At 45.5% G+C, this 24,773-nt stretch overlaps 1 protein-coding gene across 1 annotated transcript in view; it reads right to left on the bottom strand.

Moving 5' to 3' along the window:
- FRMPD1 (FERM and PDZ domain containing 1) overlaps positions 1–24,773 on the bottom strand; it is a 92,795-nt gene that overhangs the window by 15,511 nt on the left and 52,511 nt on the right. Inside the window, exons 4-12 of the mRNA XM_083592796.1 lie at positions 21,442–21,599; positions 20,024–20,129; positions 17,256–17,301; positions 14,281–14,388; positions 6,869–6,964; positions 4,806–4,931; positions 3,027–3,146; positions 1,408–1,544; positions 57–183 (exon numbers count right to left, since the gene is read on the bottom strand). Coding sequence (XP_083448922.1) covers positions 57–183; positions 1,408–1,544; positions 3,027–3,146; positions 4,806–4,931; positions 6,869–6,964; positions 14,281–14,388; positions 17,256–17,301; positions 20,024–20,129; positions 21,442–21,599 — 1,024 coding nt within the window. The remainder of the gene's footprint in view (positions 1–56; positions 184–1,407; positions 1,545–3,026; positions 3,147–4,805; positions 4,932–6,868; positions 6,965–14,280; positions 14,389–17,255; positions 17,302–20,023; positions 20,130–21,441; positions 21,600–24,773) is intronic.

Here is a 24,773-nt window from a genome sequence, read left to right as displayed (position 1 = left end):
ACTCTGCAAAACAAAGCAGTTGGGGATCTTTCTGAGATGTGCTAAAGTCACATTACCTTTTGTCTCGGATCCAGCAAGAGTTGATTCCTCTTCATGTGAAAGCTAATGGCCTTTTTGATGTCTTTGCCTTTCATGTTTCGGAGCAGAGTTGGGGAAATAAAGTTTTCGATTCCCCAGTCCTTCCTGTTCAAAAACAACAACAACAAAACCAGAGAGCAAATGTCGGAGAGGATAACCCTACAGAACTCTGTGTTTAAAGAAAGTCATCCCAGAGAGGGAGTGGGGGTCATTGGCTGCATATGATAGAGGTGATCAGAAACTGCTTGACTCTGCCTTTCTGGTGCTAAAAGGTAAAGGGACCCCTGACCATTAGGTCCAGTCGTGGCCGATTCTGGGGTTGCGGCGCTCATCTCGCTTTATTGGCCGAGGGAGCCGGCGTACAGCTTCCGGGTCATGTGGCCAGCATGACTAAGCCGCTTCTGGCAAACCAGAGCAGCGCACGGAAACGCTGTTTACCTTCCCGCCGCAGCGGTACCTATTTATCTACTTGCACTTTGATGTGCTTTCGAACTGCTAGGTTGGCAGGAGCAGGGACCGAGCAACGGGAGCTCACCCTGTCGCGGGGATTCGAACTGCTGACCTTCTGATCGGCAAGTCCTAGGCTCTGTGGTTTAACCCACAGTGCCACCCGTGTCCTAATGGCATAGTGAAAGGAAGCATTTGATTTTTCCTTTTCCCCCACCAGTGCCATCATTATTGCAGGGGATCATATGCAATGGGGGAAAAATTAGCACACCAGGAGTTGCCATTGTGGCACTAAGACATAGAGATGGGAAAATCTGTCTCAGTTTCCCCAATCCTAAATTCAATTTGTGATAGTTTTCTAAGCCCTCATAAAAAATTGTTCAGCATTTTCCCCTAATACAATGCATGTTTGTATGTTATTTCCGCTAGCTTTTATGCATTTCAACACCTATTTGACACTAGTTTTGCACATACCTACTTGGCTAGAGAAGTACCATATTTTTCGCCCTATAGGACGCACTTTTTCCCCTCCAAAAATGAAGGGGAAATGTGTGTGCGTCCTATGGGGCGAATGCAGGCTTTCGCTGGTGCGCACCAACCCCTCTCGCTCTCCAGGTTTCAGGAAGCTCTCAGCAAGCCTTGGGAGCCCGCGGGAGTTCCCGCTGACCCCGGAGCTTGTGGGGCTGGCGGCGTGCTTCTCCCCGCCTCCAGCCCCACAAGCTCGGGGAACAGCGGGGAGGCTTCCCCCGCCCCAGCCCCGCGCCTGGGGGGGAATTTTTTTTCTTTATCCCCCCCCCAAAAACTAGGTGCATCCTATGGGCCGGTGCGTCCTATGGGGCGAAAAATACGGTACATTGCTATATTCGGAGAAGTGTGACTTACTCTATATATTTCAGAGAGACTTTCTGTGGCTGAGCACAGGCAATAATCCGCTCTTGGATGTGCAGCGCAGCCAGCCGTAAAGCAACGCTGCACTTCATCTCGACAGCAAATCTCTCCTGAAGCACATCACTGCAGCTCTGAAAATGACAGAGCCAGGTTAGCAAGATGAGAAAGACACCGTTTCATTTATGCAAGCTATTCCTAACCACAAGCAACCACTCCACCCACCCCGCTAACCCAGAAGTTGGTGTCCCTGGTCAATGGTCCTGTCAAGGCAGAATTTTAGGGCAGAAGTCTAGGGTCCCACTCAGCAAAACGAGTAGGAGGGCTCCCAAATGCAGCTGATCTGGCTTATAACATTTTAAAGTATTGTTGTTGTTTAGTTGTTTAGTCGTGTCCGACTCTTTGTGACCCCATGGACCAGAGCACACCAGGCACTCCTGTCTTCCACTGCCTCCTGCAGTTTGGTCAAACTCATGCTGGTAGCTTCGAGAACACTGTCCAACCATCTTGTCCTCTGTCGTCCCCTTCTCCTTGTGCCCTCCATCTTTCCCAGCACCAGGGTCTTTTCCAGGGAGTCTTCTCTTCTCATGAGGTGGCCAAAGTATTGGAGCCTTCACGATCTGTCCTTCCAGTGAGCACTCAGGGCTGATTTCCTTCAGAATGGAGAGGTTTGATCTTCTTGCAGTCCATGGGACTCTCAAGAGTCTCCTCCAGCACCATAATTCAACAGCATCAATTCTTTGGCGATCAGCCTTCTTTATGGTCCAGCTCTCACTTCCATACATCACTACTGGGAAAACCATAGCTATAACTATACGGACCTTTGTTGGCAAGGTGATGTCTCTGCTTTTTAAGATGCTGTGTAGTAATACATAATACCATCTAAAAAACCCCTTTACCCTAAGACCATTACATCCAGACTGTAAGATGACCCCAATCCACCAGTGATGATGGTAGAGGACACCTAGGAACAATTCTAACAGTAATTGTTTGTTTTCCCCAGTGGCTTGCCAAAGCTGCAGAGTCATAGCATCTCCTACATATGCATACATGAGTTTATACATACATACATACATATGCAAGCACACTGGAATCCAAGACAATGACTCTCAAAATGTAATGAAACACAAATGTGAATAAACATGCATAATGAATATACAAATACAAAATACTATGTACTTGCTTTTATATTCCTATTACTGTATTTGTGAAGATTTACAACATACATGCTTTGGGTTTTTCTCCTTGATAAAATCGAAGTAAAAAAAAAATCATAGATCAAATTATCTGAGTCAGATTCACATCTGAATATGAATGCTGAAGTTCTCAAGAGCTGCAAATTTGAAAATCCGATCAAGTGCATTGTGTTTTGGATCTTGTTTTAAAAATGTATTTTTTTTTAAATGAAAAGCACCATTTGTGTGGGATCTATGAGCTATGTATGTGATGCACAGTTGCTAATCTATGCAGGCACTTCAGTGGGATGTGACAGCAGCAGAGCTGTGGCAAAAGTATAAAACTTGAGAAATACCTTTCGGGTTCCTGTTGGTGTTGCTAAAAACCCCAACCAAGGCACATAGGGCTATAGACTGACCCATGATGCATTACCACATCACCTGCAAATAGAGATACTCAAAGGCAACTGGATCTTGCTGCAACAGATCCAGTGGATCCTTGGGTATAAAGCAGACTCTGAAGAGGCAGCGGTAATCATGAGACTCTTTCCTCTGAACCACCTGAAATGAAGAAATAAGAGAATTACTGCCACAACGCAGTGATTTGGCTCAGTATCCAGCTTCCTGAAAATGTCCACTTTCATTTATGTAATAAGCAAGTTCTTACAGTTTGCAAAGATGGTTGCTTGAAAAAGTGTGGGCAATTCTTAATTTGTGTGTGTGTGCTCTAGTGGAATAACATTGAGAGAGCCAGTGTGGTGTAGTGGTTAGGAGCAATGGATTTATAATCTGGTGAACCGGGTTTGCTTCCCCGCTCCTCCACATGCAGCTGCTGGGTGACCTTGGGCTAGTCACACTTCTCTGAAGTCTCTCAGCCCCACTCACCTCACAGAGGTTTGTTGTGGGGGAGGAAGGGAAAGGAGATTGTTAGCCACTTGGAGACTCCTTCGGGTAATGATAAAGCGGGATATCAAATCCAAACTCCTCTTCTTCTCTTCTACTAACAAAGCTTGATTGTCATTTTCTTTCAAGATCAAATCAATACTATTTTGATCCTTTTTCATGGGGCCCCTAAAAGGTGTGGGGCCCACAGGCAGGTGCCTATTCTGCCTATTTGGTAACCCGGCACTGGAGGAACTGTTGAATATGATATCTTAGGGCTAAGTGGGTGGAGTTTCACTATCCAGTTTAGCTCCTTGCACCTCCGTTGTCTATAGTGGAAGTGGAATAGATTTTGCAGAGCAGTATATTTATCAGGATTATCTGGAGTTTATGGGGGGGGGCATTTGCCTGAAATTCACCTGAAGTCTGATATGACTCAAAGGACGTTCCATTGGTGTTTTAGACAAAGAACAACAAACAGATGATAAAGTCAGCACTTATGAGCTACCACCACCAGCAACACCTAGAGAGGGGGCCAGAGATTTGCTCTGAACAACAGAATGCATGGCTGTTGGAACACTATTCTGAAATGCTAGCAGTTCATATGACAGGAACAGATCCATGTGAGAATTGGCATTTTTGGAGGGCTCCAATGAAGCTGCTTCCAGTCACCCACAACCCACACATTCTGAGGAGCCATCCCTCCCTTTTAGTAGCTGCTAGTCTAGATGAACTAGCAAGATCATTCATTTATTTATATCTTCCGATGAAGTATCTCAAAGCAATTTCACAATACAACACAGGCAATTGAATATAGTGGTACCTCAGTTTTCGAACGTAATCAGTTCCAGAAGACAGTTCAACTTCCAAAACATTTGAAAACCGAAGCATTTACTTCCGGAAGACTCAATACGGAAGCTGCGTGGCACGTTTGACTTCCGAAAAGCATTTGAAAACCGAAGCAGTTACTTCTGGGTTTTTGGCATTTGAAAACCGAAATATTCAACTTCCGAGACATTCAAAAACTGAAATGTTCAACTTCCAAGACGTTCAAAAACCGAGGTACCACTGTATTTTAAAAATCCAGCTAAAATAATTGCACAAACATTTAAACATGGGCCCTGCCTTTCCCCTCAGAATGGAGCCCAAGGGTTGGATTAGTAAAGGAGCTCGTTAGGAGTAATTAAGGAGATCAGAGGGACCGTTGTGCCAACGCATTGACGGTAGCTCAAACTCCCTGCAACAGGAAGTTATCAATTCTGTAATGTACTTCCTGTTGCTCTTCCCATTTGTCCACCACCCTTCGCTGATGGGAGCACCAAAAGTACTGCAACTGACCTGTCCGATGAGTTCATCCTCATGCAGAAGATACATCTTCAACACATTGTACTGCTCTTCCAAGACCAAGGCAAAATAACCGATGCTCCGGATGGAGAGCTTCTCTTTCAAAGTGAGAATAATGTCCTGCCAATTATTGATGGCAAAGCAACAAATTAAACAGCAAATCTATGCCCCAGATAAATTATCTCGGACTACGCGTGGATATTCCCGCAGCTGGGAGTACACGTCAGGCAACGTGAAGCGTCCATCTTGGGTGGCAGATCTGGAGCACCGTTAATGGCAGCAGAATGGGTGAGAGGCAGAGCTGACCCATGGGGAGAATTCCTTGACAAACTACCCTTTCAAATGTGTCCTAGATGTTTCAGAGCACAGCAGGTTTCTTGGTACAAAAGCTTACCCATTGTGATGGACTCTCTAATTCCAGGGGTTACTAAGCACCCCAAATCTCATGGGTCTCACTGGGATTTTATAATGATTTGGGGAGGAGGGGGGGAGAAGAAGTCACGCCCATATGGGTTAAAACAGATATTAGCATGGGGTACAACCCATCACAGAATTATGGATGCTTGCCTTGTTTTTGTATTTTGCGTTCAAATTTTGTATTTGTATGTTGTGAACCGCCCTGTGATGTTCAGATGAAAGGCGACATACAAATTCAGTTAAAAAATATAAAAATAGAAAGAACCTGTGGTACTTAAGCATGCATAACCGGATGGCGGACATAGATTTTTGTGATAAGACACATCAGGCCACGGCAAAATCTACCATGCAGAGCATCCTACAGAAACAGCATGAAATCAAAACTAGATAAGCTTACCAAATAAGCCCTAGATGGGCATTTCTCTCTCTACACATCAACTGTAGACCCATCACCTGGTCTCCTGCCAGCCCCACCTGCACTCTGTCTATGCATGGGGGAACATCTGAATAGAGAAGGCTGTTGGATGTGTGTAGGATGCCCACATGACCCTGTGCTCAGCAGACTCCCCCCATCAATTCTTCCCCCAGTGCATGGATAGCATGAAGGCAGGGCTGGCAGGAGGCAGGACAGTGGGGTGGCACTAGCATGCACAGCCCTGCTACCCTTTTGCACAATGTTACATGGAGAGGGAGCAAAATTGCCCGAATGGGGCTACTGATACAGGTAAAAAGGTAAAGGGACCCCTGACCATTAGATCCAGTAATGACCGACTCTGGGGTTGCGGCACTCCTCATCTCGCTTTATTGGCCGAGGGAGCCGGCGTACAGCTTCCCAGGTCATGGCCAGCATGACTAAGCCGCTTCTGGTGAACCAGAGCAGTGTACGGAAATGCCGTTTATCTCCCCGCCGGAGCAGTACCTATTTATCTACTTGCACTTTGACATGCTTTCAAACTGCTAGGTTGGCAGGAGCAGGGACCGAGCAACGGGAGCTCACCCTGTCGCGGGGATTCGAACCGCCGACCTTCTGATCGGCAAGTCCTAGGCTCTGTGGTTTAACACACAGCGCCACCTGCGTCCCGCATTGATACAGGTAGGAAGTGCTGAATAATAATAATAATAATAATAATAATAATAATAATAATAATAATATATTATTTATACCCCGCCCATCTGACTGAGTTTCCCCAGCCACTCTGGGCCGCTCCCAATCAAGTGTTAAAAACAATACAGCATTAAATATTAAAAACTTCCCTAAACAGGGCTGCCTTCAGATGTCTTTTGAAGATAGGATAGCTGCTTATTTCCTTCACATCTGAAGGGAGGGTGTTCCACAGGGTGGGCGCCACTACCAAGAAGGCCCTCTGTCTGGTTCCCTGTAACCTCACTTCTCGCAATGAGAGAACCGCCAGAAGGCCCTCGGCGCTTTACTGGGGTGGCACAAGTCACTCATTCAAGACTGGGCTCTGTGTGTGTGTTTGTGTGTGTGTGTGTGTGTGTGTGTGTGCAACCTCCATATTCTATTTCCAAGGCACTTCTCAATACCCAAATGTTCATTTGTGCACCAGGCCCCAGCACTTTCTGCAATATAATAGAACTCAAAATATAACAGGTAATATTGAGAGTCCAGCTCAGAGTACCTTGACAGTAGTGCTGGAGTCAAACTTGAAAGCTTTCGTCTGTCCGTTTTCCAGATACACCTTGAGAACGTTGGGCATACACAGCAGAGAACTTCCCTGGAAGACCAAAAGACACAATCTAGCCGCCATACAGTGTTTTTCTTTGTTTCAAGAGTTCTGCTTGGCAGATCTATCGGGAACATGTCATCTTCGGCGATCACATACGACCCAAAGGCAAACAACGGGATCTCTTAATACAATTATTATTGCACCTACAAAATAAGCTTCACTTTGCCTAGGGTTGAGAACCTCAGACCTGGGGGACTAAACATGGCCCCCAGACCTCTCTATTTGGCTTTCGGAGCTCTTCCCTCTCCCCAGGTCACACTTTGCACTTGTCTTCCTTTGCACCTGGAGTGGTTTTCCCTGGCTGGAATGTGCTCTTGAACTCTGATAACAACTCTTCCTTATCTGGACAGAGGATAGGTAAAGGTAAAGGGACCCCTGACCATTAGGTGCAGTCGTGACCGACTCTGGGGTTGCGGCACTCATCTCGCTTTATTGGCTGAGGGAGATGGTGTACAGCTTCCGGGTCATGTGGCCAGCATGACTAAGCCGCTTCTGGCGAACCAGAGCAGCACACAGAAGCGCCATTTACCTTCCCGCCAGAGCGGTACCTATTTATCTACTTGCACTTTGACGTGCTTTTGAACTGCTAGTTTGACAGGAGCAAGGACCGAGCAACGGGAGCTCACCCCGTTGCGGGGATTCGAACCGCTGGCCTTCTGATCGGCAAGTCCTAGGCTCTGTGGTTTAACCCACAGCGCCACCTGCGTCCCTGGATGGAGGATAGAGAGGGGTGAATGAGGAAGTTTTAACCAAACTGAATGTCATTGCTACATTCCCCATCTGCTACATCCCCAATGCCCACCAAAGTCAATAGGGCCCAAGGATTAATTTAAATTAGGGATGGGTTAGAAATTTGATTCAGTTCCCATTTAAAAGCGAACGTGCCAAATTTGCCCTTCCCAAAATGATACGAAAACTGAAACGCAGCCGTCCTGTAAAAGGCACACTGCTGCGAATTTTGCAATGCACTTCCCGAGCCAAGTAACCTGTACAAAAATGCATGTGCCTGACTGGTGTGCATAAAAATGCCTATGACAATGAAAATAATGTACAAAAGCATTCAGTATCGTATTAGGCAAAAATGCTCTGCAAAATGTGTGACAATATTGCATACAAATGTGCATATTATGAAAATTTCGCCCAAAAATGCTAATGGATTTTAAGAAAAGTGAATAAATTTGATTATAATTGGAATATTGTTGTTTAATAATGATATTGGAAAGCTCTTACATTCAGATACAAGGAAACTCAGGAGGGAGGGACTAGAGGAAGTCAATTAATATGTTCATAAGGTTGGATTTTTAAACAATTAAGTTCATTTTTATTGTTTCTTTTTCGTCTTTTTTCTTTGATGTATTCTTTTGTTTTTGTTTTGTTTTGACCTTCGGTTGTGCAATATTTGTTACAACTGTGGAAAATTTAATAAAAATTATTGGGGGGGGGAATGCTAATGGATTTTTGTTAGGACCTTTTTTAAAAAAATGCAAATTGACATGGAAATGTGGTGAACTGCATCTGAGACAGATCAAATGAGAAACAGAGTGGAAGTGACCTTGACAATATTAACTCATCCCTATTTTAAATTGAGCTGCTATTATTATTATTATTATTATTATTAATAATAATAATAATAGCAGCTCAATTTAAAATTATTATTATTAATAATAATAAGAATACAGTGGTACCTCAGGTTACATATGCTTCAGGTTACAGACTCCGCTAACCCAGAAATAGTACCTCGGGTTAAGAACTTTGCTTCAGGATGAGAACAGAAATTGTGCGGCCGCGGCAGAGGGAGGCCCCATTAGCTAAAGTGGTGCTTCAGTTTAAGAACAGTTTCAGGTTAAGAACGGACCTCCAGAACGAATTAAGTACTTAACCTGAGGTACCACTGCTTGACATGTGGTAATTTATATACTACTTATATGCCAAATTGACTTTTAAAGGGTTTACAAAGTAACATATCATGAGGCAGCACACCACCTCATGTCATTAAAAAAAAAAATTAAATTACATTTGTAAACCGCCCTTACTCCAAAGGATCACAGGGGGCGCTTCCAGCGTAAAAACACAAAATAAAAACGCAAAACACACAAGGTAACAATAGCAAACAAAGCAAAACACCAATGTTTGGGAGATGTCAAAGATTCTCTGCCATTTCCACGGATGGAAAATATCCTCTTTGCCATCTCCCAGACATCTGGCAGCATATTGCCTTCTCCAGAACACACTGTTTTCTAGCAACAGAATCAAATTAAAGTGTTAGTCAAATTGCGGCACTGCAGCCACCAAGCAGACACTCATTTGCTGAGTTGCCCAATGCAGGCACGCTCTATTCTACTTGCCCCATGGGGCCAGGATCCTAGAAGATGTGATTTGGTCAAGCGCCATCAGTTTCCAGGCGCTTGGTGCAATGTGGTTTACTTATATTTCTGTACCATTCTCCCAGATAAAAGGTCAGGGCAGTGCACAGCAAGACAAAAAAATAAAAGAATCAAAGTCAGACCATTCGTCTGGCTACCTCAGTATTGTCTACAAAGACTGCTAACAGATCGCCAGTGTTTCAGGCAGGGAACATTTTCACCCCACCCCGGAACCTTCTACACTAGTGGCCAAAATTGTGGAAATCCTTTGGGGAAAGTGTATTTCCGAGGTTTGATGGTTCATGGCGCTGTGGGTTAAACCACAGAGCCTAGGACTTGCCGATCAGAATGTCAGCGGTTCGAATCCCCGCAATGGGGTGAGCTCCCATTGCTCGGTCCCCGCTCCTGCCAACCCAACAGTTCCAAAGCATGTCAAAGTGCAAGTAGATAAATAGATACCGCTCCGGCTGGAAGGTAAATGGCGTTTCCGTGCGCTGCTCTGGTTCGCCAGAAGCGGCTTAGTCATGCTGGCCACATGACCCGGAAGCTGTACGCCGGCTCCCTCGGCCAATAAAGCGAGATGAGCGCCGCAACCCCAGAGTCGGTCACGACTGCACCTAATGGTCAGGGGTCCCTTTACCTTTAACAACTGATTGGCTCTCTAAACACTCATGCTCATTGGCTGCATTCAAATGCAGCCAAGCTACTGCATATCAACCTAAGCAAGTGGTGTTTCCTTTTCTGGTTATTTGACTGTAACTTTTGACAGAATTGAACAAACTTTGTTGCATTACATTCTTCATTAAATTATCTTTCCATTTCTTTGGCAAACATTGAATAACTCTTGCAGTGTTACAAAAACTTTGGAGGATTATAAAAATTTGGAGGAACTATAATATGCAGTTGAATAAGATATTTAAAAGACCCACAGAGGGGAGGAGGGAGTCCTAAGATTCGGTAGAATCTTTATTCTAAAACTTAAATGTGCAAATTGTGTGTATTATTTTGAAAAAATCAATAAAAATTATTATTAAAAAATCTTTCCATTGATAAATAATTTTATATTACTCCAAAAAGAAAGTGGTGTGATGAGCCATCAAACCTCAGAAACATACTTTCCCCAAAAGGTTTCCACAATTTTGGCCGCTAGTGTACATGCAGAACAAATGTGCAACTGTTGTCCATTCTTGCACTAGTTTACTTACTTAAGCAGTTTATACAGTCAGTCAATGACCATTCTGCTTCCAGAAGCCATTTTGTGGCTATCTGTGGTGGATTATTTCTTAGCAGCCATTCTTTAATATTAATAAACTTCAATATTAAAATTCCCAACCGAATAGCATTTTACTGTTGGGTTTTATTATTCTGCGATTTTGGTTTGAAATCTCCTTTGAGCCCTTTTAGCAGAACAGCAACTGGCAAATCATTTGTAAGCAGAAACCGAAGTCTTGGGTTGAATCAAAAGCCCATGTTGTGGAATGCACTTTCAATGGACATGACAAAGTATACGCCGATCCGGAGCTCATCATTTTTACCTTGCAAAAAATCCTTAGATGACCTCGTGCTCCCATATAGCTTTGTCTTAAAGCAATAAACAAGACTTACCCTGGAAAATTAAGGTTTTAAAAGCATTTGGTCTCATCAACAATTCATGCCCTCAAACCGAAGGTTCATATTTCAGCTGCGTGAAAGCAATTCTGGGCTTTTTCCAAGCAAAACTTTTGTTTCGGAACAATGTTCTCATTTAAACTGATCATTCTGATATGCATTTTTTTTTTAAGAAAGCAAGTTACTATGCCGTTTTTGAAAACCTGCTAAAATTATTTGGAAGTGCTCTTTTCCTGCACAGCCACAGTGGCTGTGCTCAGAGGGATCGCCATAGCGTACAACTTTGTTTCATTCTCCCCGCACCCTTAACCTTTGGGGCATGCATTCTGGGAGGTCAACAGTAGGTGGAGCCAGGGTCAACATTAAGCAGAGTCAAATGGAGTTGACTGATGCTGGGGCAGTGACCCTTTTCCCTTAAAGGGCCAACCTGCACTACTATAGCTTATAGGGGACGCGGGTGGCACTGTGGTCTAAACCACTGAGCCTCCTGGGCTTGCCAATCAGAAGGTCGGCAGTTCGAATCCCCGCGACGGGGTGAGCTCCCATTGCTCTGTCCCAGCTCCTGCCAACCTATCAGTTTGAAAACATACCAGTGCAAGTAGATAAATAGGTACCGCTGAGGCAGGAAGGTAAACGGCATTTCCGTCACGGTGTCCCGTTGTGCCAGAAGCGGTTTAGTCATGCTGGCCACATGACCTGGAAAGCTTTCTGTGGACAAACGCTGGCTTCCTCAGCCTGAAGCGAGATGAGCGCCGCAACCCCATAGTCACCTATGACTGGACTTAACCGTCCAGGGATCCTTTACCTTTTATACCTTTACTCTAGCTCAGGGGTTGTCAACCTGGTCCCTACCTCCCACTAGTGGGCGTTTTAGGATTCTAGGTGGGCGGTAGGGGGCTCTATGGCACAAGCTGAATCCTCCTTCCATCGAGCACTGAAAATTTTAACATCAAGAAAGATGCATTAGTGGGCGGTAGGTATAAAAAGGTTGACTACCCCTGCTCTTAGGGACGCGGGTGGCGCTGTGGGTTAAACCACAGAGCCTAGGACTTGCCGATCAGAAGGTTGGTGGTTCAAATCTCCGCTACGGGGTGAGCTCCCGTTGCTCGGTCCCTGCTCCTGCCAACCTAGCAGTTCAAAAGCATGTCAAAGTGCAAGTAGATAAATAGGTAGGTAAACGGCGTTTCCGTGTGCTGCTCTGGTTCGCCAGAAGCGGCTTAGTCATGCTGGCCACATAACCCGGAAGCTGTACGCCAGCTCCCTCAGCCAATAAAGCGAGATGAGTGCCGCAACCCCAGAGTTGGTCACGACTGGACCTAATGGTCAGGGGTCCCTTTACCTTTACCCCTGCTCTAGCTTATACTCCTTGGGCTGGATGGGGCTGTGGGCTGCATTCCCAGACCTCCCATTCCTTGTTACAATAACCTGATGCAGTGCTTGCTCTGTGTACATTCATGCACCAAGAGGTTTTGTGATGAAAAACAAGCCTCTATATGGGGATATTTCAGATGTGGGCTCTGAACACCTATGGAAGAAAGTTTTCTCTTTATTCTAGAAAGTATAACCTGCTTTTCTGCAGCTGAACACAAGGCAGCTTGCAATCAGCACACACACAAATGGACTAAATAATGTAAAACAATTTTAGTTTCCATTTTCTACCAGAGGAAATTTTTTTTAAAGGAACAGTAAAAGGTTAATTGCCTGACTTTTGTACTCTTTTACCATAGTAGGGAAATAAACTATTAAAGCAGCCCAACCCTTCTAAGAGTGAGCAGTAGATTTTGTTTATTGTAAAGGTAAAGGTACCCCTGCCCGTACGGGCCAGTCGTGTCCGACTCTAGGGTTGCGCGCTCATCTCGCTCAAGAGGCCGGGAGCCAGCGCCGTCCGGAGACACTTCCGGGTCACGTGGCCAGCGTGACTAAGCGGCATCTGGCGAGCCGGCACCAGCGCCGCACACGGAAACGCCGTTTACCTTCCCACTATAAAGCGGTACCTATTTATCTACTTGCACTTAGGGGTGCTTTCGAACTGCTAGGTGGGCAGGAGCTGGGACCGAACGACAGGAGCTCACCCCGCCGCGGGGATTCGAACCGCCAACCATGTGATCGGCAAGTCCTAGGCACTGAGGTTTTACCCACAGCGCCACCCGCGTCCCTTATTGTTTATTGTACTTGTACTCAATAAAGCTGCCTCCAGGATTTCCACTTGAAAAACTGTGCATCTGCACAGTTTTGTTTCTTTGGTTTATTGGTGTGCACACCTCAAAGGTTTTCAAGTCAGATGCTATAGTTTTCAAGAACTCAGCTACGTTAGTAAAGAAACAGGGATTTGAATGTGCTATAAACATGCAACACAAGGTGCCGCCAGAGAGCAAGAAATTTTAAAACACGATTTCCCATAGATTTTTTTTTTTTTTTGTTATAATCTAATTTCTGGCTTATTTATAGCAGGTTTTCCCAGTGTTTCTTTTTATCTTATTTTATTGGGCTTTATAAACAAGAATAATGTTATACAAATAAGTATACCAAGTTTTCTCATGTCATTTGTATATCACAAAAATAGCATAATAAATGTGGAGTAATATCTACAACATATGGTTCATTATTAGTGGTCAATGTATAAGTTATTGGTTCATGAATTGGTTTAAACAACTAGGATGAAAAGAGGGGGAAAGACGGGGAGGGGGGAATGGTAAGTGGGGTGGGGTGGGGTCGTTATGCTTCTATCCTGTTTTTCCTGTGTTTAGATCTAACCCAAGTTGGATCGAAGCTGATTGTGGCAGGCTGGAATGCGTCAAACTTCAGCATTTTGCAAGAAACCACAGGATAGTTCTGTGGATTAAAAAAACCCGAGCCGTGGAAACACACAGGATTCAGAGTAAACCGTAACGGGTACACAGCCAAAGAGGGGCACAAACAAGGAGGTTTTGGCAATACACAGATATATATAAATATAAGGAACTAATAAACCAGTCACAAGGCCAATAACTAGTCAGCTAAGTTTTCATAGAATCATAGAATTGTGGAGTTAGAAGGGACCCTGAAAATCATCTAGTCCAATCCACTGCAATACAGGAAAATTCGGCTGTCCCATGCGGGGATTGAACCTGCAACCTTGGTGTTATGAGCACCATGCCCTAACCAACTGAGCTATCCTTAAACTGGTTATCAGTCCTAAGCACAACTTTCAATTCCACTAACCCAGTACAGGGGCAGCCAACAAGATGCCTTCGTGATGTTAATGACCGACAACCTCCATGCAAATGTATTTTGACAACCTGACCATTGCTCCAAGGCTGTTTCTTCCGGCATAATGGCCGCGTTGGCACATACCTGAGTATGTCCGTTCACGACTACTTCCTCTGCAAAGCGGACTTTGACGGGATTTGTCTTGAGCCTGGCTCTTTTCTCGGCTGTAAGAAAGGAGGATTTAGGGCCACCCTGCAAAGACAACGGCATTGGGTTTGCAAAGTACAACACCCTGACAGCAACATGGTAACATGACAACAAACCCTGTCGGTTTGACATCATCACGATTTTCGCAATCTCACCTAAGGAGCAGCAGCAGAAGAGGAGTTTGGATTTGATATCCCGCTTTATCACCACCCGAAGGAGTCTCAAAGTGGCTAACATTCTCCTTTCCCTTCCTCCCTCACAAGAAACACTCTGTGAGGTGAGTGGGGCTGAGAGACTTCACAGAAGTGTGACTGGCCCAAGGTCACCCAGCAGCTGCATGTGGAGGAGCGGAGACGCGAACCCGGTTCACCAGATTACGGGTCTACTGCTCTTAACCACTACACCACACTGGCTCTCCCCCCACTGGTGGGGGTGGTCCTCCCCGGGTGTCATCACTGAGGGGGGTGACATTTGGCGCGCCACCTGCCCGCGACTCCCAAGCCTACCCCAATCCGTCGGGGGAAGGGCCGGAGCTGTGCCGCTTTGCCAACGGCTTTCTCTCCTTCCCCCTTTGTTTTGACAGCTCGGGGGAGGCTTGGGAGTCACCATTGCCCCCCACTCCCAGGCTACTTCCTGGGGTGTGTGTGGGGGGGAGTGTTATGTACTGAAGTTCTCACCCTGGGCCAGCAGGGGGATACTGTAGATAGTTATGCAAATAAGGGACCGAAAGTGACGTTCAGTGATTTCGCTCAGTGATTCAGCTCCGCTCAGAGGGTGGCTGCATCTGGCTGTGCTCTGTTGTCCATCAATCCCACCTTCGTCGCCAGTGTTAAGTTGTGGGTGAACATATCAGACGACACAGCGATTCTTCAAACAGCTCTTGTTTATTCACAGGCCAGGACAGAACTGAACTGAACTGAAGGGTTCAGTCAGCCTGCTTATATAGAGCTCCAGTACAACGTAACTGTAACAATTTTCTAAAACTATCCAATCACTGAACGTCACTTTCAACCCCTTATTTGCATAACTATCTACAGTATCCCCCTTCTGGCCCAGGGTGAGAACGTCAGTACATAACAGGGAGTGTTGGGATATTCCATTTCACCTTAAGGAACAGGCATGATTGTTGTGTGTCACATGTCTGTTTACATGCCAGCACAGTATGCTGGGAACTTCCATTTGTCTATAACTTTTGCTTTGGACACGAAGGAGATCAGATATGTTTCCTTTTGCCCTGATATACGCTGAATAAACTGCCTGTAAATATACTCACACAGCCTCTCCTGCCACTTCTGTTTGGGCAGTGTTTACTCTGCTGAGTAGCGTGCCCTAGCTTTTGACACTCAGGTCACAGATTCATGCTGCACCAAGGACTGGAGGTCGCCTGGCACACCGGCCGGTGGGCTGGAGCCAGCTGGGGGACTGCCAATTGCCCCCATTCCCTTGGTTGCATGCCAACAGGGGGAGCCTCCCCCGAGCTGTCAAAAGGAAGAGGGAAGGGAGGAAGGCTGCTGGCAAAGCGGTGTGGCTCCCTTCACTCACCCCCAGGAAGCAGCCTGCCATGGGCAGCTCAACCTTTGGTATGCACGCCTCTGTGCTCCCCTGGGACTCTCACCCCGTCCCCCCGTGGGCAGCTTGCCCCGCCCCTGGGAGCACAGCATGTGCGCTGCTCCGGGTGCCGGAGCAGCTAGCTCCGTCTCTGCTACCAAGCCATTAAAAATAATCCTGCTGGATCCGATCAAACGTCCATTTTGACCAGCGTTCTTTCCTGCAACGGCTCTCCTGACGCCTCTGGGAACTTCACAAAGAGCACCTTAAGGAGAAGGACTTCCTTTTCGTTTGCCTACGGCAACCCAATGCAGAGAAATGGTAGCCTAATGATCTGTTGTTGTTGTTTTAAAAAATGACTTGCAGGGAGGGGGCGAATCAGAAATGGAGAAATGTGTGGAGTGGGAGACAACGCTTTCGCTGTTTGAATTGCTCCAGATTTATTGACTGAATGTGCATCCTCACCCAGAAATAAATAAATAAGTGGCTTCCAAAACCAAACCATGCTCAAAACATGAAACGTCGTCATTAAAGGCCACCAAAAAGCTGGGGCAATATCCAGGTTACAACGGAGACAGAGTAAAACAGCTCAGTTTTGCAATAACCTGCAGTTTCTATAAGAGTCTGTATTTAAAGCAGGTGAATAAATGAGCAAACTGAGTGAATTTGGATATGCAGAGGATATTAAAAATAAATTTAAGGAACGGCAGAAAGAGGGGGAAGGAAGTCCAGTTTTGAAATGTTAAAATGATTGTAAAATTAGAGAAATGTATAAAACTAGTGAAATGTATAAACTTGAAAAGTATAAATAAAATTTGAAAAGCTGGAAAACGCCCCCAAAATAGATCCGCTTTAAAACACAATGGAAACGTCAGAGTGAATTAGAAAGTCTTCACTGGGCACCAAAGTGGACCTCACTCGTATGGCTGTTCTCACGGGAGGTTTCTAAATGCAGGAAAACATATTTGGAGAGTGATTTGGAAGGGGAAAACAGCAGGAGAGCAAGGGTTAAGCGCCACCTTGTGCCTGCTTTTCTTTACCCCCTAGCTGCCCCCTGGAAGCAGCTTATCTTCATCTCGACAGGCTGTCAACAGGATACGGTCACACACGTTGGCATGCAATGGGTGGTCAACCCTCTGTCCATAATGTTGCACTAATGCCAGGATGGCAGCAACATTACGGTGAGGGCAAAATGTCCACCAGTGATGTGTGTGGCCTCTCCAGAGTTGCAAAAAGTGCATGTTCCCTAGTTTCAGGGACATCTCATCCTTTGTAACATCTCGTTTGCGCACACCCATCAGGAGGCCAAACCCTGACCCCCCAACGAGCATTTCAAACCCCAGGGGTACATGAAGGCAATTTACCGAGGTGCATCGGAGAACTGTAAACTGGAGAGTGTCTTCTGATTCCCTGTAAGGCAAAAAAAGAAAAGAAAATGAAAATATACAACAGCTGTTTCCACAAGGGAGATAATACATACTCTCGATAGTAGCAAAACCACCTTTTATCTAAGGACGTACTGTGAGTTATTGACTTCATCCAGGCCCAGTTGCTTTCAGTACCACTTATACACAGATGGTAAAAGGTAAAAAGGTAAAGGACCCCTGGACGGTTAAGTGCAATCAAAGGCGACTATGGGGTTGTGGTGCTCATCTCGCTTTCAGGCCGAGGGAGCAGGCGTTTGTCCACAGACAACTTTCTGGGTCATGTGGCCAGCACGACTAAACCGCTTCTGGGCGCAACAGGACACTGTGACGGAAACCAGAGCGCACAGAAACGCCGTTTACTTTCCCGCCACAGTGGTACCTATTTATCTACTTGCACTGGTGTGCTTTCAAACTGCTAGGTTGGCAGGAGCTGGGACCGAGCAATGGGAGCTCACCCTGTTGTGGGGATTCGAACTGCTGACCTTCTGAACGGCAAGCCCAAGAGGCTCAGTGGTTTAGACCATCAGCGCCACACAGATAACACCCAAGTTACCTCTATCGCTCTACTTTTAAACTGTCTTCCTCATTCAAGTCCTGCATCTCCAACCGTCTCCCCAATATTCCTGTCTGGATGCTTCACTGCCATCTCAAACACCATATGACTTGTAAAGTGGTCCTTCGGGTTACATACGCTTCAGGTTACAGACTCTGCTAACCCAGAAATATTACCTCGGGTTAAGAACTTTGCTTCAGGATGAGAACAGAAATTGAGCTGTGGCAGCAGCAGGAGGCCCCAATAGCTAAAGTGGTGCTTCAGGTTAAGAACAGTTTCAGGTTAAGAACGAACCTCCGGAACGAATTAAGTATTTAACCCAAGGTACCACTGTATTCTGTAAAGTGCTATGTGTCAGGTATGTGTGCAGAAGCCAGGCCCTGTGACCCGGACTGGGGCCTTCCTAAGTTTGTTCTGAAGAGGCAAGGCGCGGCCTCACAGGTGAGGCCGATTGGTAACTCACAGCACCTGGTGGCAAGAGCTGGGAAGGGATATAAGGTCAGCATTTCCCTTCAGCTCTTTGCCACAGCTGAAGGAGCGTCTCCACCCCCATCGTTCTACCCGGACACTGAGGTCCAGCGCCAAGGGCCTTCTGGTGGTTCCCTCACTGCGAGAAGCCAAGTTACAGGGAACCCGGCAGAGGGCCTTCTCGGTAGTGGCGCCCTCCCTATGGAACGCCCTCCCACCAGATGTCAAAGAGAACAACAACTACCAGACTTTTAGAAGACATCTGAAGGCAGCCCTGTTTAGGGAAGCTTTTAATGTTTGATGTATTACAGTATTTTAATATTTTTTGGGAAGCCGCCCAGAGTGGCTGGGGTATAAATAAATAAATAAATAAATAAATAAATAAATAATAATAATAATAATAATTACAAAACACGTTCCCTGCCTTGCTGCGTTTGGTTCCTTGACTCCTTGCTTCTTGATCCTTGGACCCTTGACTTCATGACTCCCAGCTCTCCTGGTTTCCTGACTCCTGGCTTCTGGACCCCTGTTCCTGGTCCCACCCCACCATCTTGCCCCCGGTCCTGACGTCCCCTGCCAGGACTTCGATCGCCCGTGAACCGGACCGTGACACCATGGGACTTCAGAAATAAGTAACTCTTGATTGAACATGGTTAGGAGATGCCACAGAAAAATCTGGATCCTCCTTGGGATACCCAAACCCTGCCTTTGCTAGCACAAATCTCTGGTGAGAACCTAAGCTGTCCCTGTCCCTACCAGAGAAGAATGGCAGATTAAGTTGATGGATTATGCCGAAATGGCAAAACTGACCGGAAGAATCAGAAATCAGGAAGACCAAAATTTTAATCAGGAATGGGGGGAATTTATAATTTACCTTAAAAACCATTGCAAACAGTTAAAATCGTTAGTAGGATTGGAATAACACTTGCAGTTTAATGGTGAATTTTGGACATGAGATGTAAAAGATTTGGATTATTATGAAAGATGCAGGAGGAAATGATTAACAATAGGAGCCACAAAAGGGAGGAGGGAAGTCCAGGAGAGTCTTTGGAATCTTGTTTTTATGTTGTATATGCGATTGTAAAACTTTAATCTGAAAAGTCAAATAAATGAATTTATATATATAAAAAGAGAGAACCTAAGCTTTTCCTGGAGCCCAGCTGCATTATCTAATGCTTTGGGCATGCTCATGTAAGGTAAGGTACCCCTGCCCGTACGGGCCAGTCGTGTCCGACTCTAGGGTTGTGCGCCCATCTCACTTAAGAGGCCGGGGGCCAGCGCTGTCCGGAGACACTTCCGAGTCACGTGGCCAGCGTGACGAAGCTGCTCTGGCGAGCCAGCACCAGCGCAGCGCACAGAAACGCCGTTTACCTTCCCGCTATAAAGCGGTACCTATTTATCTACTTGCACTTAGGGGTGCTTTCGAACTGCTAGGTGGGCAGGAGCTGGGACTGAAAGACGGGAGCTCACCCCGCCGCGGGGATTCCAACCGCCAACCATACGATTAGCAAGCCCTAGGCGCTGAGGTTTTACCCACAGCGTCACCCGTGCTGGATATGCGATTGTAAAACTTTAATCTGAAAAATCAAATAAATGGATTTATATATATATAAAGAGAGAACCTAAGCTTTTCCTGGAGCCCAGCTGCATTATCTAATGCTTTGGACATGCTCATGTATAGCACCTTAAAAGAGCGGCTGCTTGTTCCCCGGTAACGTCCTCTTCAGCTGCTTTGTTGTTTATTGCAATGATGTGATCCCCCGGCAAAAGCTTCCCGTCAGCGGTGCTGCCTGCAAAATGTCAGGGCCTTGTTAGGGACAAATGATCTCTCTGGGTTTACAAAATCAACTCGAATTGCAGAAAGCTGGAGCCTCACTTCAGACATCTTGCAACATGAAAATGCAAACCAAAGTTACCCAAAGAGTCGTAACTGCACCATTGAGCAACTCCATCCCACCCTAGTCAGTTCAGGAAGGAATGGTAGTGCTCAGAAGCAGGAGATGAGTCAGGCTGGGTATGTCCCCCTCTTGCTGCAACAAGCTCCCCTCTCCTCGGTCTCCCAGAACCAGAAGAGGTATGAAGAGAGAGGAGCAGAGACAGGCACATCGGTGTAGTCTCAGATTGCTTGGGAAGGACCCAGGAAGGAGGAGATTCAGGCAGTTGCATGAAGCTGGGGACCTTCAGTCTCCACAACTGTGACATAGGGGCAAGACCTGTGACGAAGAGTTGCTGTTCCCCAAAATGGAAAGAAGTAGTCCCAGCAAAGGAAGAATGATACAAAAACTTATGGAATATACAAAAATGGCCAGAAGAATAAGAAATAAAGATAACAAACTTTTTATAAACGAATGGAAATGGTTTATTGAATATTTACAGATAAACTGTAAACGGATAAAAACATTGGCAAGATTATTGTAATAACCTGCAGCTATATAAGTGTGTGTGTGTGTGTGTGTGTGTGTGTGTGTGTGTGTGTATGAACATATATATATATGAACAGCTTTTACCAAAGGTGTCATGGACTTTGAAGACACTCGAACTCAGAACGCAAGGCAGAAACATGTTAAGAGGATGGCACGCTTGGCAAATCCACACCATGATCAACTCCCACCCAGGAACCAATGTCCCCACTGTGGAAGGACGTATGCTTCCAGAATTGGCCTCCACAGTCACTTACGGACTCATTGTTAAAACTGTGTTTATGAAAGACAATCTTACTCGGCTATGAGTGATCGCCAAAAAAGAAAGAAGAATATATGAATGATAAATAAATGAGTAAGTTAATTTGGATATGCAGAGGAAATTGAAAATAAATTTAAGGAACTGCAGAAAGGGGGGGGAAGGAAGTCAAGTTTTAAAATGTCAAAATGAATGTAACATCAGTGAAATGTATGTATCTGAAAAGTTTAAATAATTTGCTGTGGTTATTAGACCTGGCGCTCCTGAGCAGACCTTGTTCCTTTGAATAAAGAGTTAACTTTGCCTACTCTGTGTGATTCATTCCTGCCACCCACCCCACCGCTCTGTCGTCATTGCATGTTATTTGGTGTTACCTTAGAGAGATATCACAGTCCCCATGTGGGATGAGAAAGGCATCCCTACCTGCAGCAACCGAGGTGATAAGAAGGGGAATATTCTGGGAAACTTCAAAGCCATAATGTCCAAGTAGCACATCTTTTTGGACCTCCACTGTGAGCTTCACGCGAGTTGGAGGCTGATTAATGCTGTCCGATGCTCTGTCACCCACTGACGCTCTCCCCCTGCAAAAAAAAAATTATATAAGAAAAATGCTTAAGAAAGTTGTTCATAGGAATTGATATATAATGAATTGGGGAAAAAATGTTTAACATAACTTTTGTTAAAAAAACAGAAGCTTTTTTTATTAGGAATTATAGATGCAGAATTACCAAAAGATAAGAAATTTATTTTTATGTATGTGGCGACAGCAGCACAGATGCTCTCAGCCCAGAGACGGAAAGAAGACAAAGATGAATGGCAGACCAAGTTGATGGAATATGCCGAAATGGCAAAAATGACGGGAAAGATCAGAAATCAGGAAGACCAAATCTTTATTAAGGACTGGGATGACTTTAAAAAATATTTGAGAGATCACTGTAAATGGTTAAAATCAGTAGCAGGAATATAAAAAACACTTGAAAAGAAATGTGGGCTTTGGATATTATGGACATTTATTATTAAGTAGATTACAGTAAATTGGATATTATGGACATTTATTATTACAGTAGATAGATTACAGGAAAAGATGCAGGAACAAAATTATAAAAATGGAACCCATGGAGGGGTAGATGGAGGTCTGAAGGTTTGAGATAACCTTTTGTGTTCTTTGTTGCTGATGTTGTTTGTTTGAATTGATATGTTTGTTATGTATAACTATTATGTAAAATTAAATAAATTTATATGTGAAAAAGAAGGTTGTCCATAGGGATGCAGGAAGGTATCCTTTTCCATCCCACTCTGTAGTCCTTTTAATTCTGTTGGGAGCCGCCCAGAGTGGCTGGGGAAACCCAGCCAGATGGGCAGGGTATAAATAAAATAAATAAATATAAATACTTTCCGGTGCATTTTTGTGTCACTTTCCATATTGCGGGAAGTCTGATCTTTTTGGAGAACTGAGTCTATTGCACAGGGCCTCCCAATCGACTAGAAATTCACAACCTGAATTTGCTAGGACGTTATTGATTCCTTCCTGAAAATAGCAACAGTTTGGAAGTGTCTGTCATGGACTGGCTTGGACACAGAGGAATGGCGAGAGGCACAAACTGGGGGACCCCCAAGAGAAGAAGGCTCAACTTTCAGCAGCCAGAAACACCATAACCAGACACTGGAGAGACCTGTCAGGAGTAAGCATGGACCAATGGTACCAAATAGTATGGGAAACAGCCCTACTAGAAAAATTAACTAATAAACTGAAACTGACACGGGGACAAACAGAAGAAGACACCTTCACCCCAATAAGGCTCCCCTTTATCACATACACAGCCCAACAGGACAACAACAATAATCCCCCAACAGCATACAAATCAATATGGCTAACCTGATCCAAAACACCCACCCACCTCACTCACACACGAAAAAAAAGACCACCACAGCCAATCACAAACAAACAATCACACCCTAGGCCAACCCCAACCTCTCTCACCACCAAAGGAACACAAGTGAACAACACAAGCACGCTGACACCAAACTCTACATATATTAAGCATAATAGAAACACCGCTACCCGACCCCACCCCCATCCATCTCCCCTCCCTCCACCCCCTTTCTTTTTTTCTTTCTTTTTTCTTCTCTCCCTAATGCCTCATCAAATGAAACAGATTTGTAAAAATGTTACATGGAAGAAAAGAAAATACGAGGCATTACACTTACACTGTAAAACAAGAAAACCCTTAATAAAATATTTTTTTTTTTAAAAAAACTCTCCAGGGTTTCAAACAGGGCTCTCTCCCAGATGTACCCAGAGACACTGGGGATGGAACCTGAAATCTTCTGCATGCAAGGCAGATTCTCCACCACTGATGGGAAAGAAATCAAATACAACAACAACAACAACAACAACAACAACAACAACAACAATAGTAATTTTGTTATTTATACCCCGCCCATCTGGCTGGGCTTCCCCAGCTACTCTGGGCAGCTCCCAACAGAATATTAAAAACAGAATAAAACATCAAACATTAAAGACTTCCCTAAACAGGGTTGCCTTCAGATGTCTTCTAAAAGTCAGACAGTTGTTTATTTCCTTGACATCTGAAGGGTGTTCCACAGGATGGGCACCACCACTGAAAAGGCCCTCTGCCTGGTTCCCTGTAACCTCCCTTCTCGCAGTGAGGGAACCGCCAGAAGGCCCTTGGAGCTGGACCTCAGTGTCCAGGCTGAATAATGGGGGTGGAGATGCTCCTTCAGGTATACTGGGCCGAGGCCGTTTAGGGCTTTGAAGGTCAGCACCAACACTTTGAATTGTGCTCGGAAATGTACTGGGAGCCAATGTAGGTCTTTCAGGGCCAGTGTTATATGGTGTCAGCGGCCACTCCCAGTCACCAGTCCGGCTGCCGCATTCTGGATCAGTTGTACAGTGAGTACAACAAATGTATGTACAAATAATAAGTAATGGCAACGACAACAATGTGCAGGTATTGGGGCATAACAGTTTTCTTTTTTTCTGTCAGAAGGACAGCAGCTGTGGGAGGGGACCACCTATTCCTGCTTCAGGTGGGCAACACCAGGATGATGTCACAAAAGCCACTGTCTGCATCAGAAAATGTCAGGATGAGGTCACAGCCTTTGTTCTCCAGGCAGGCAGCCTGGGAGCCCAAAGAGAGAGGCTCTTATTGAACTGGGCAGCGGCAAGGAAGGAAGGGGGAGAGTTGGCAGGCAAGTTGTTTCAGCCATTCTAGGACTTCTGCTTACAGCAAGTGCCCTGGGCGGCCAGGGAGGGAGGAGAGGCTGGCATGAAAAGAAGTGGAGATAATGGAAGCAGGCACAGGAATGTTGGCAGCACTCCTGGTATCGCAGGGTGACAACTTCCAGAGCTTGCCAGGACGTAGCATAGTTTAAGTGGCAGACGGGCAGAAAGATTAGCAAGCACTGGCATGGCAGCCTGGATAGATTAAGGCTCCAGCTTTCAGCATATGCCCCAGAGAAGGCAAAGGAGGTGAGAGAGAAATCAGAGAGCAGCAGTGTTGAGTGGAGCAATTGCAGGAGGCAGAGGCGGGCATTTTCTGAGACCACACTGCTTAGTGTGTGTGAGAGAGAAAGGCAGGCGGGCAGACCAGGAACAGAAGGATATGTGAGAAGAGGTGTGTTGGCCTGGGATTTGACTCGGAGGCTGAACCTGAGGAATCCCAGCCTGCACAGGATTCCCCACCTCCAGAACCAGCTGAACCGGGGCTGGGGCCTGAGCCTGAAGCATCCTC

Source organism: Podarcis filfolensis (assembly GCF_964270895.1).
Source record: "Podarcis filfolensis genome assembly, chromosome: 17".
In the NCBI taxonomy this organism is placed as follows: domain Eukaryota; kingdom Metazoa; phylum Chordata; class Lepidosauria; order Squamata; family Lacertidae; genus Podarcis; species Podarcis filfolensis.
The sequence above is the reverse complement of the archived record's forward strand: the minus strand, read 5'-3'. Positions and strand labels throughout refer to the sequence as shown.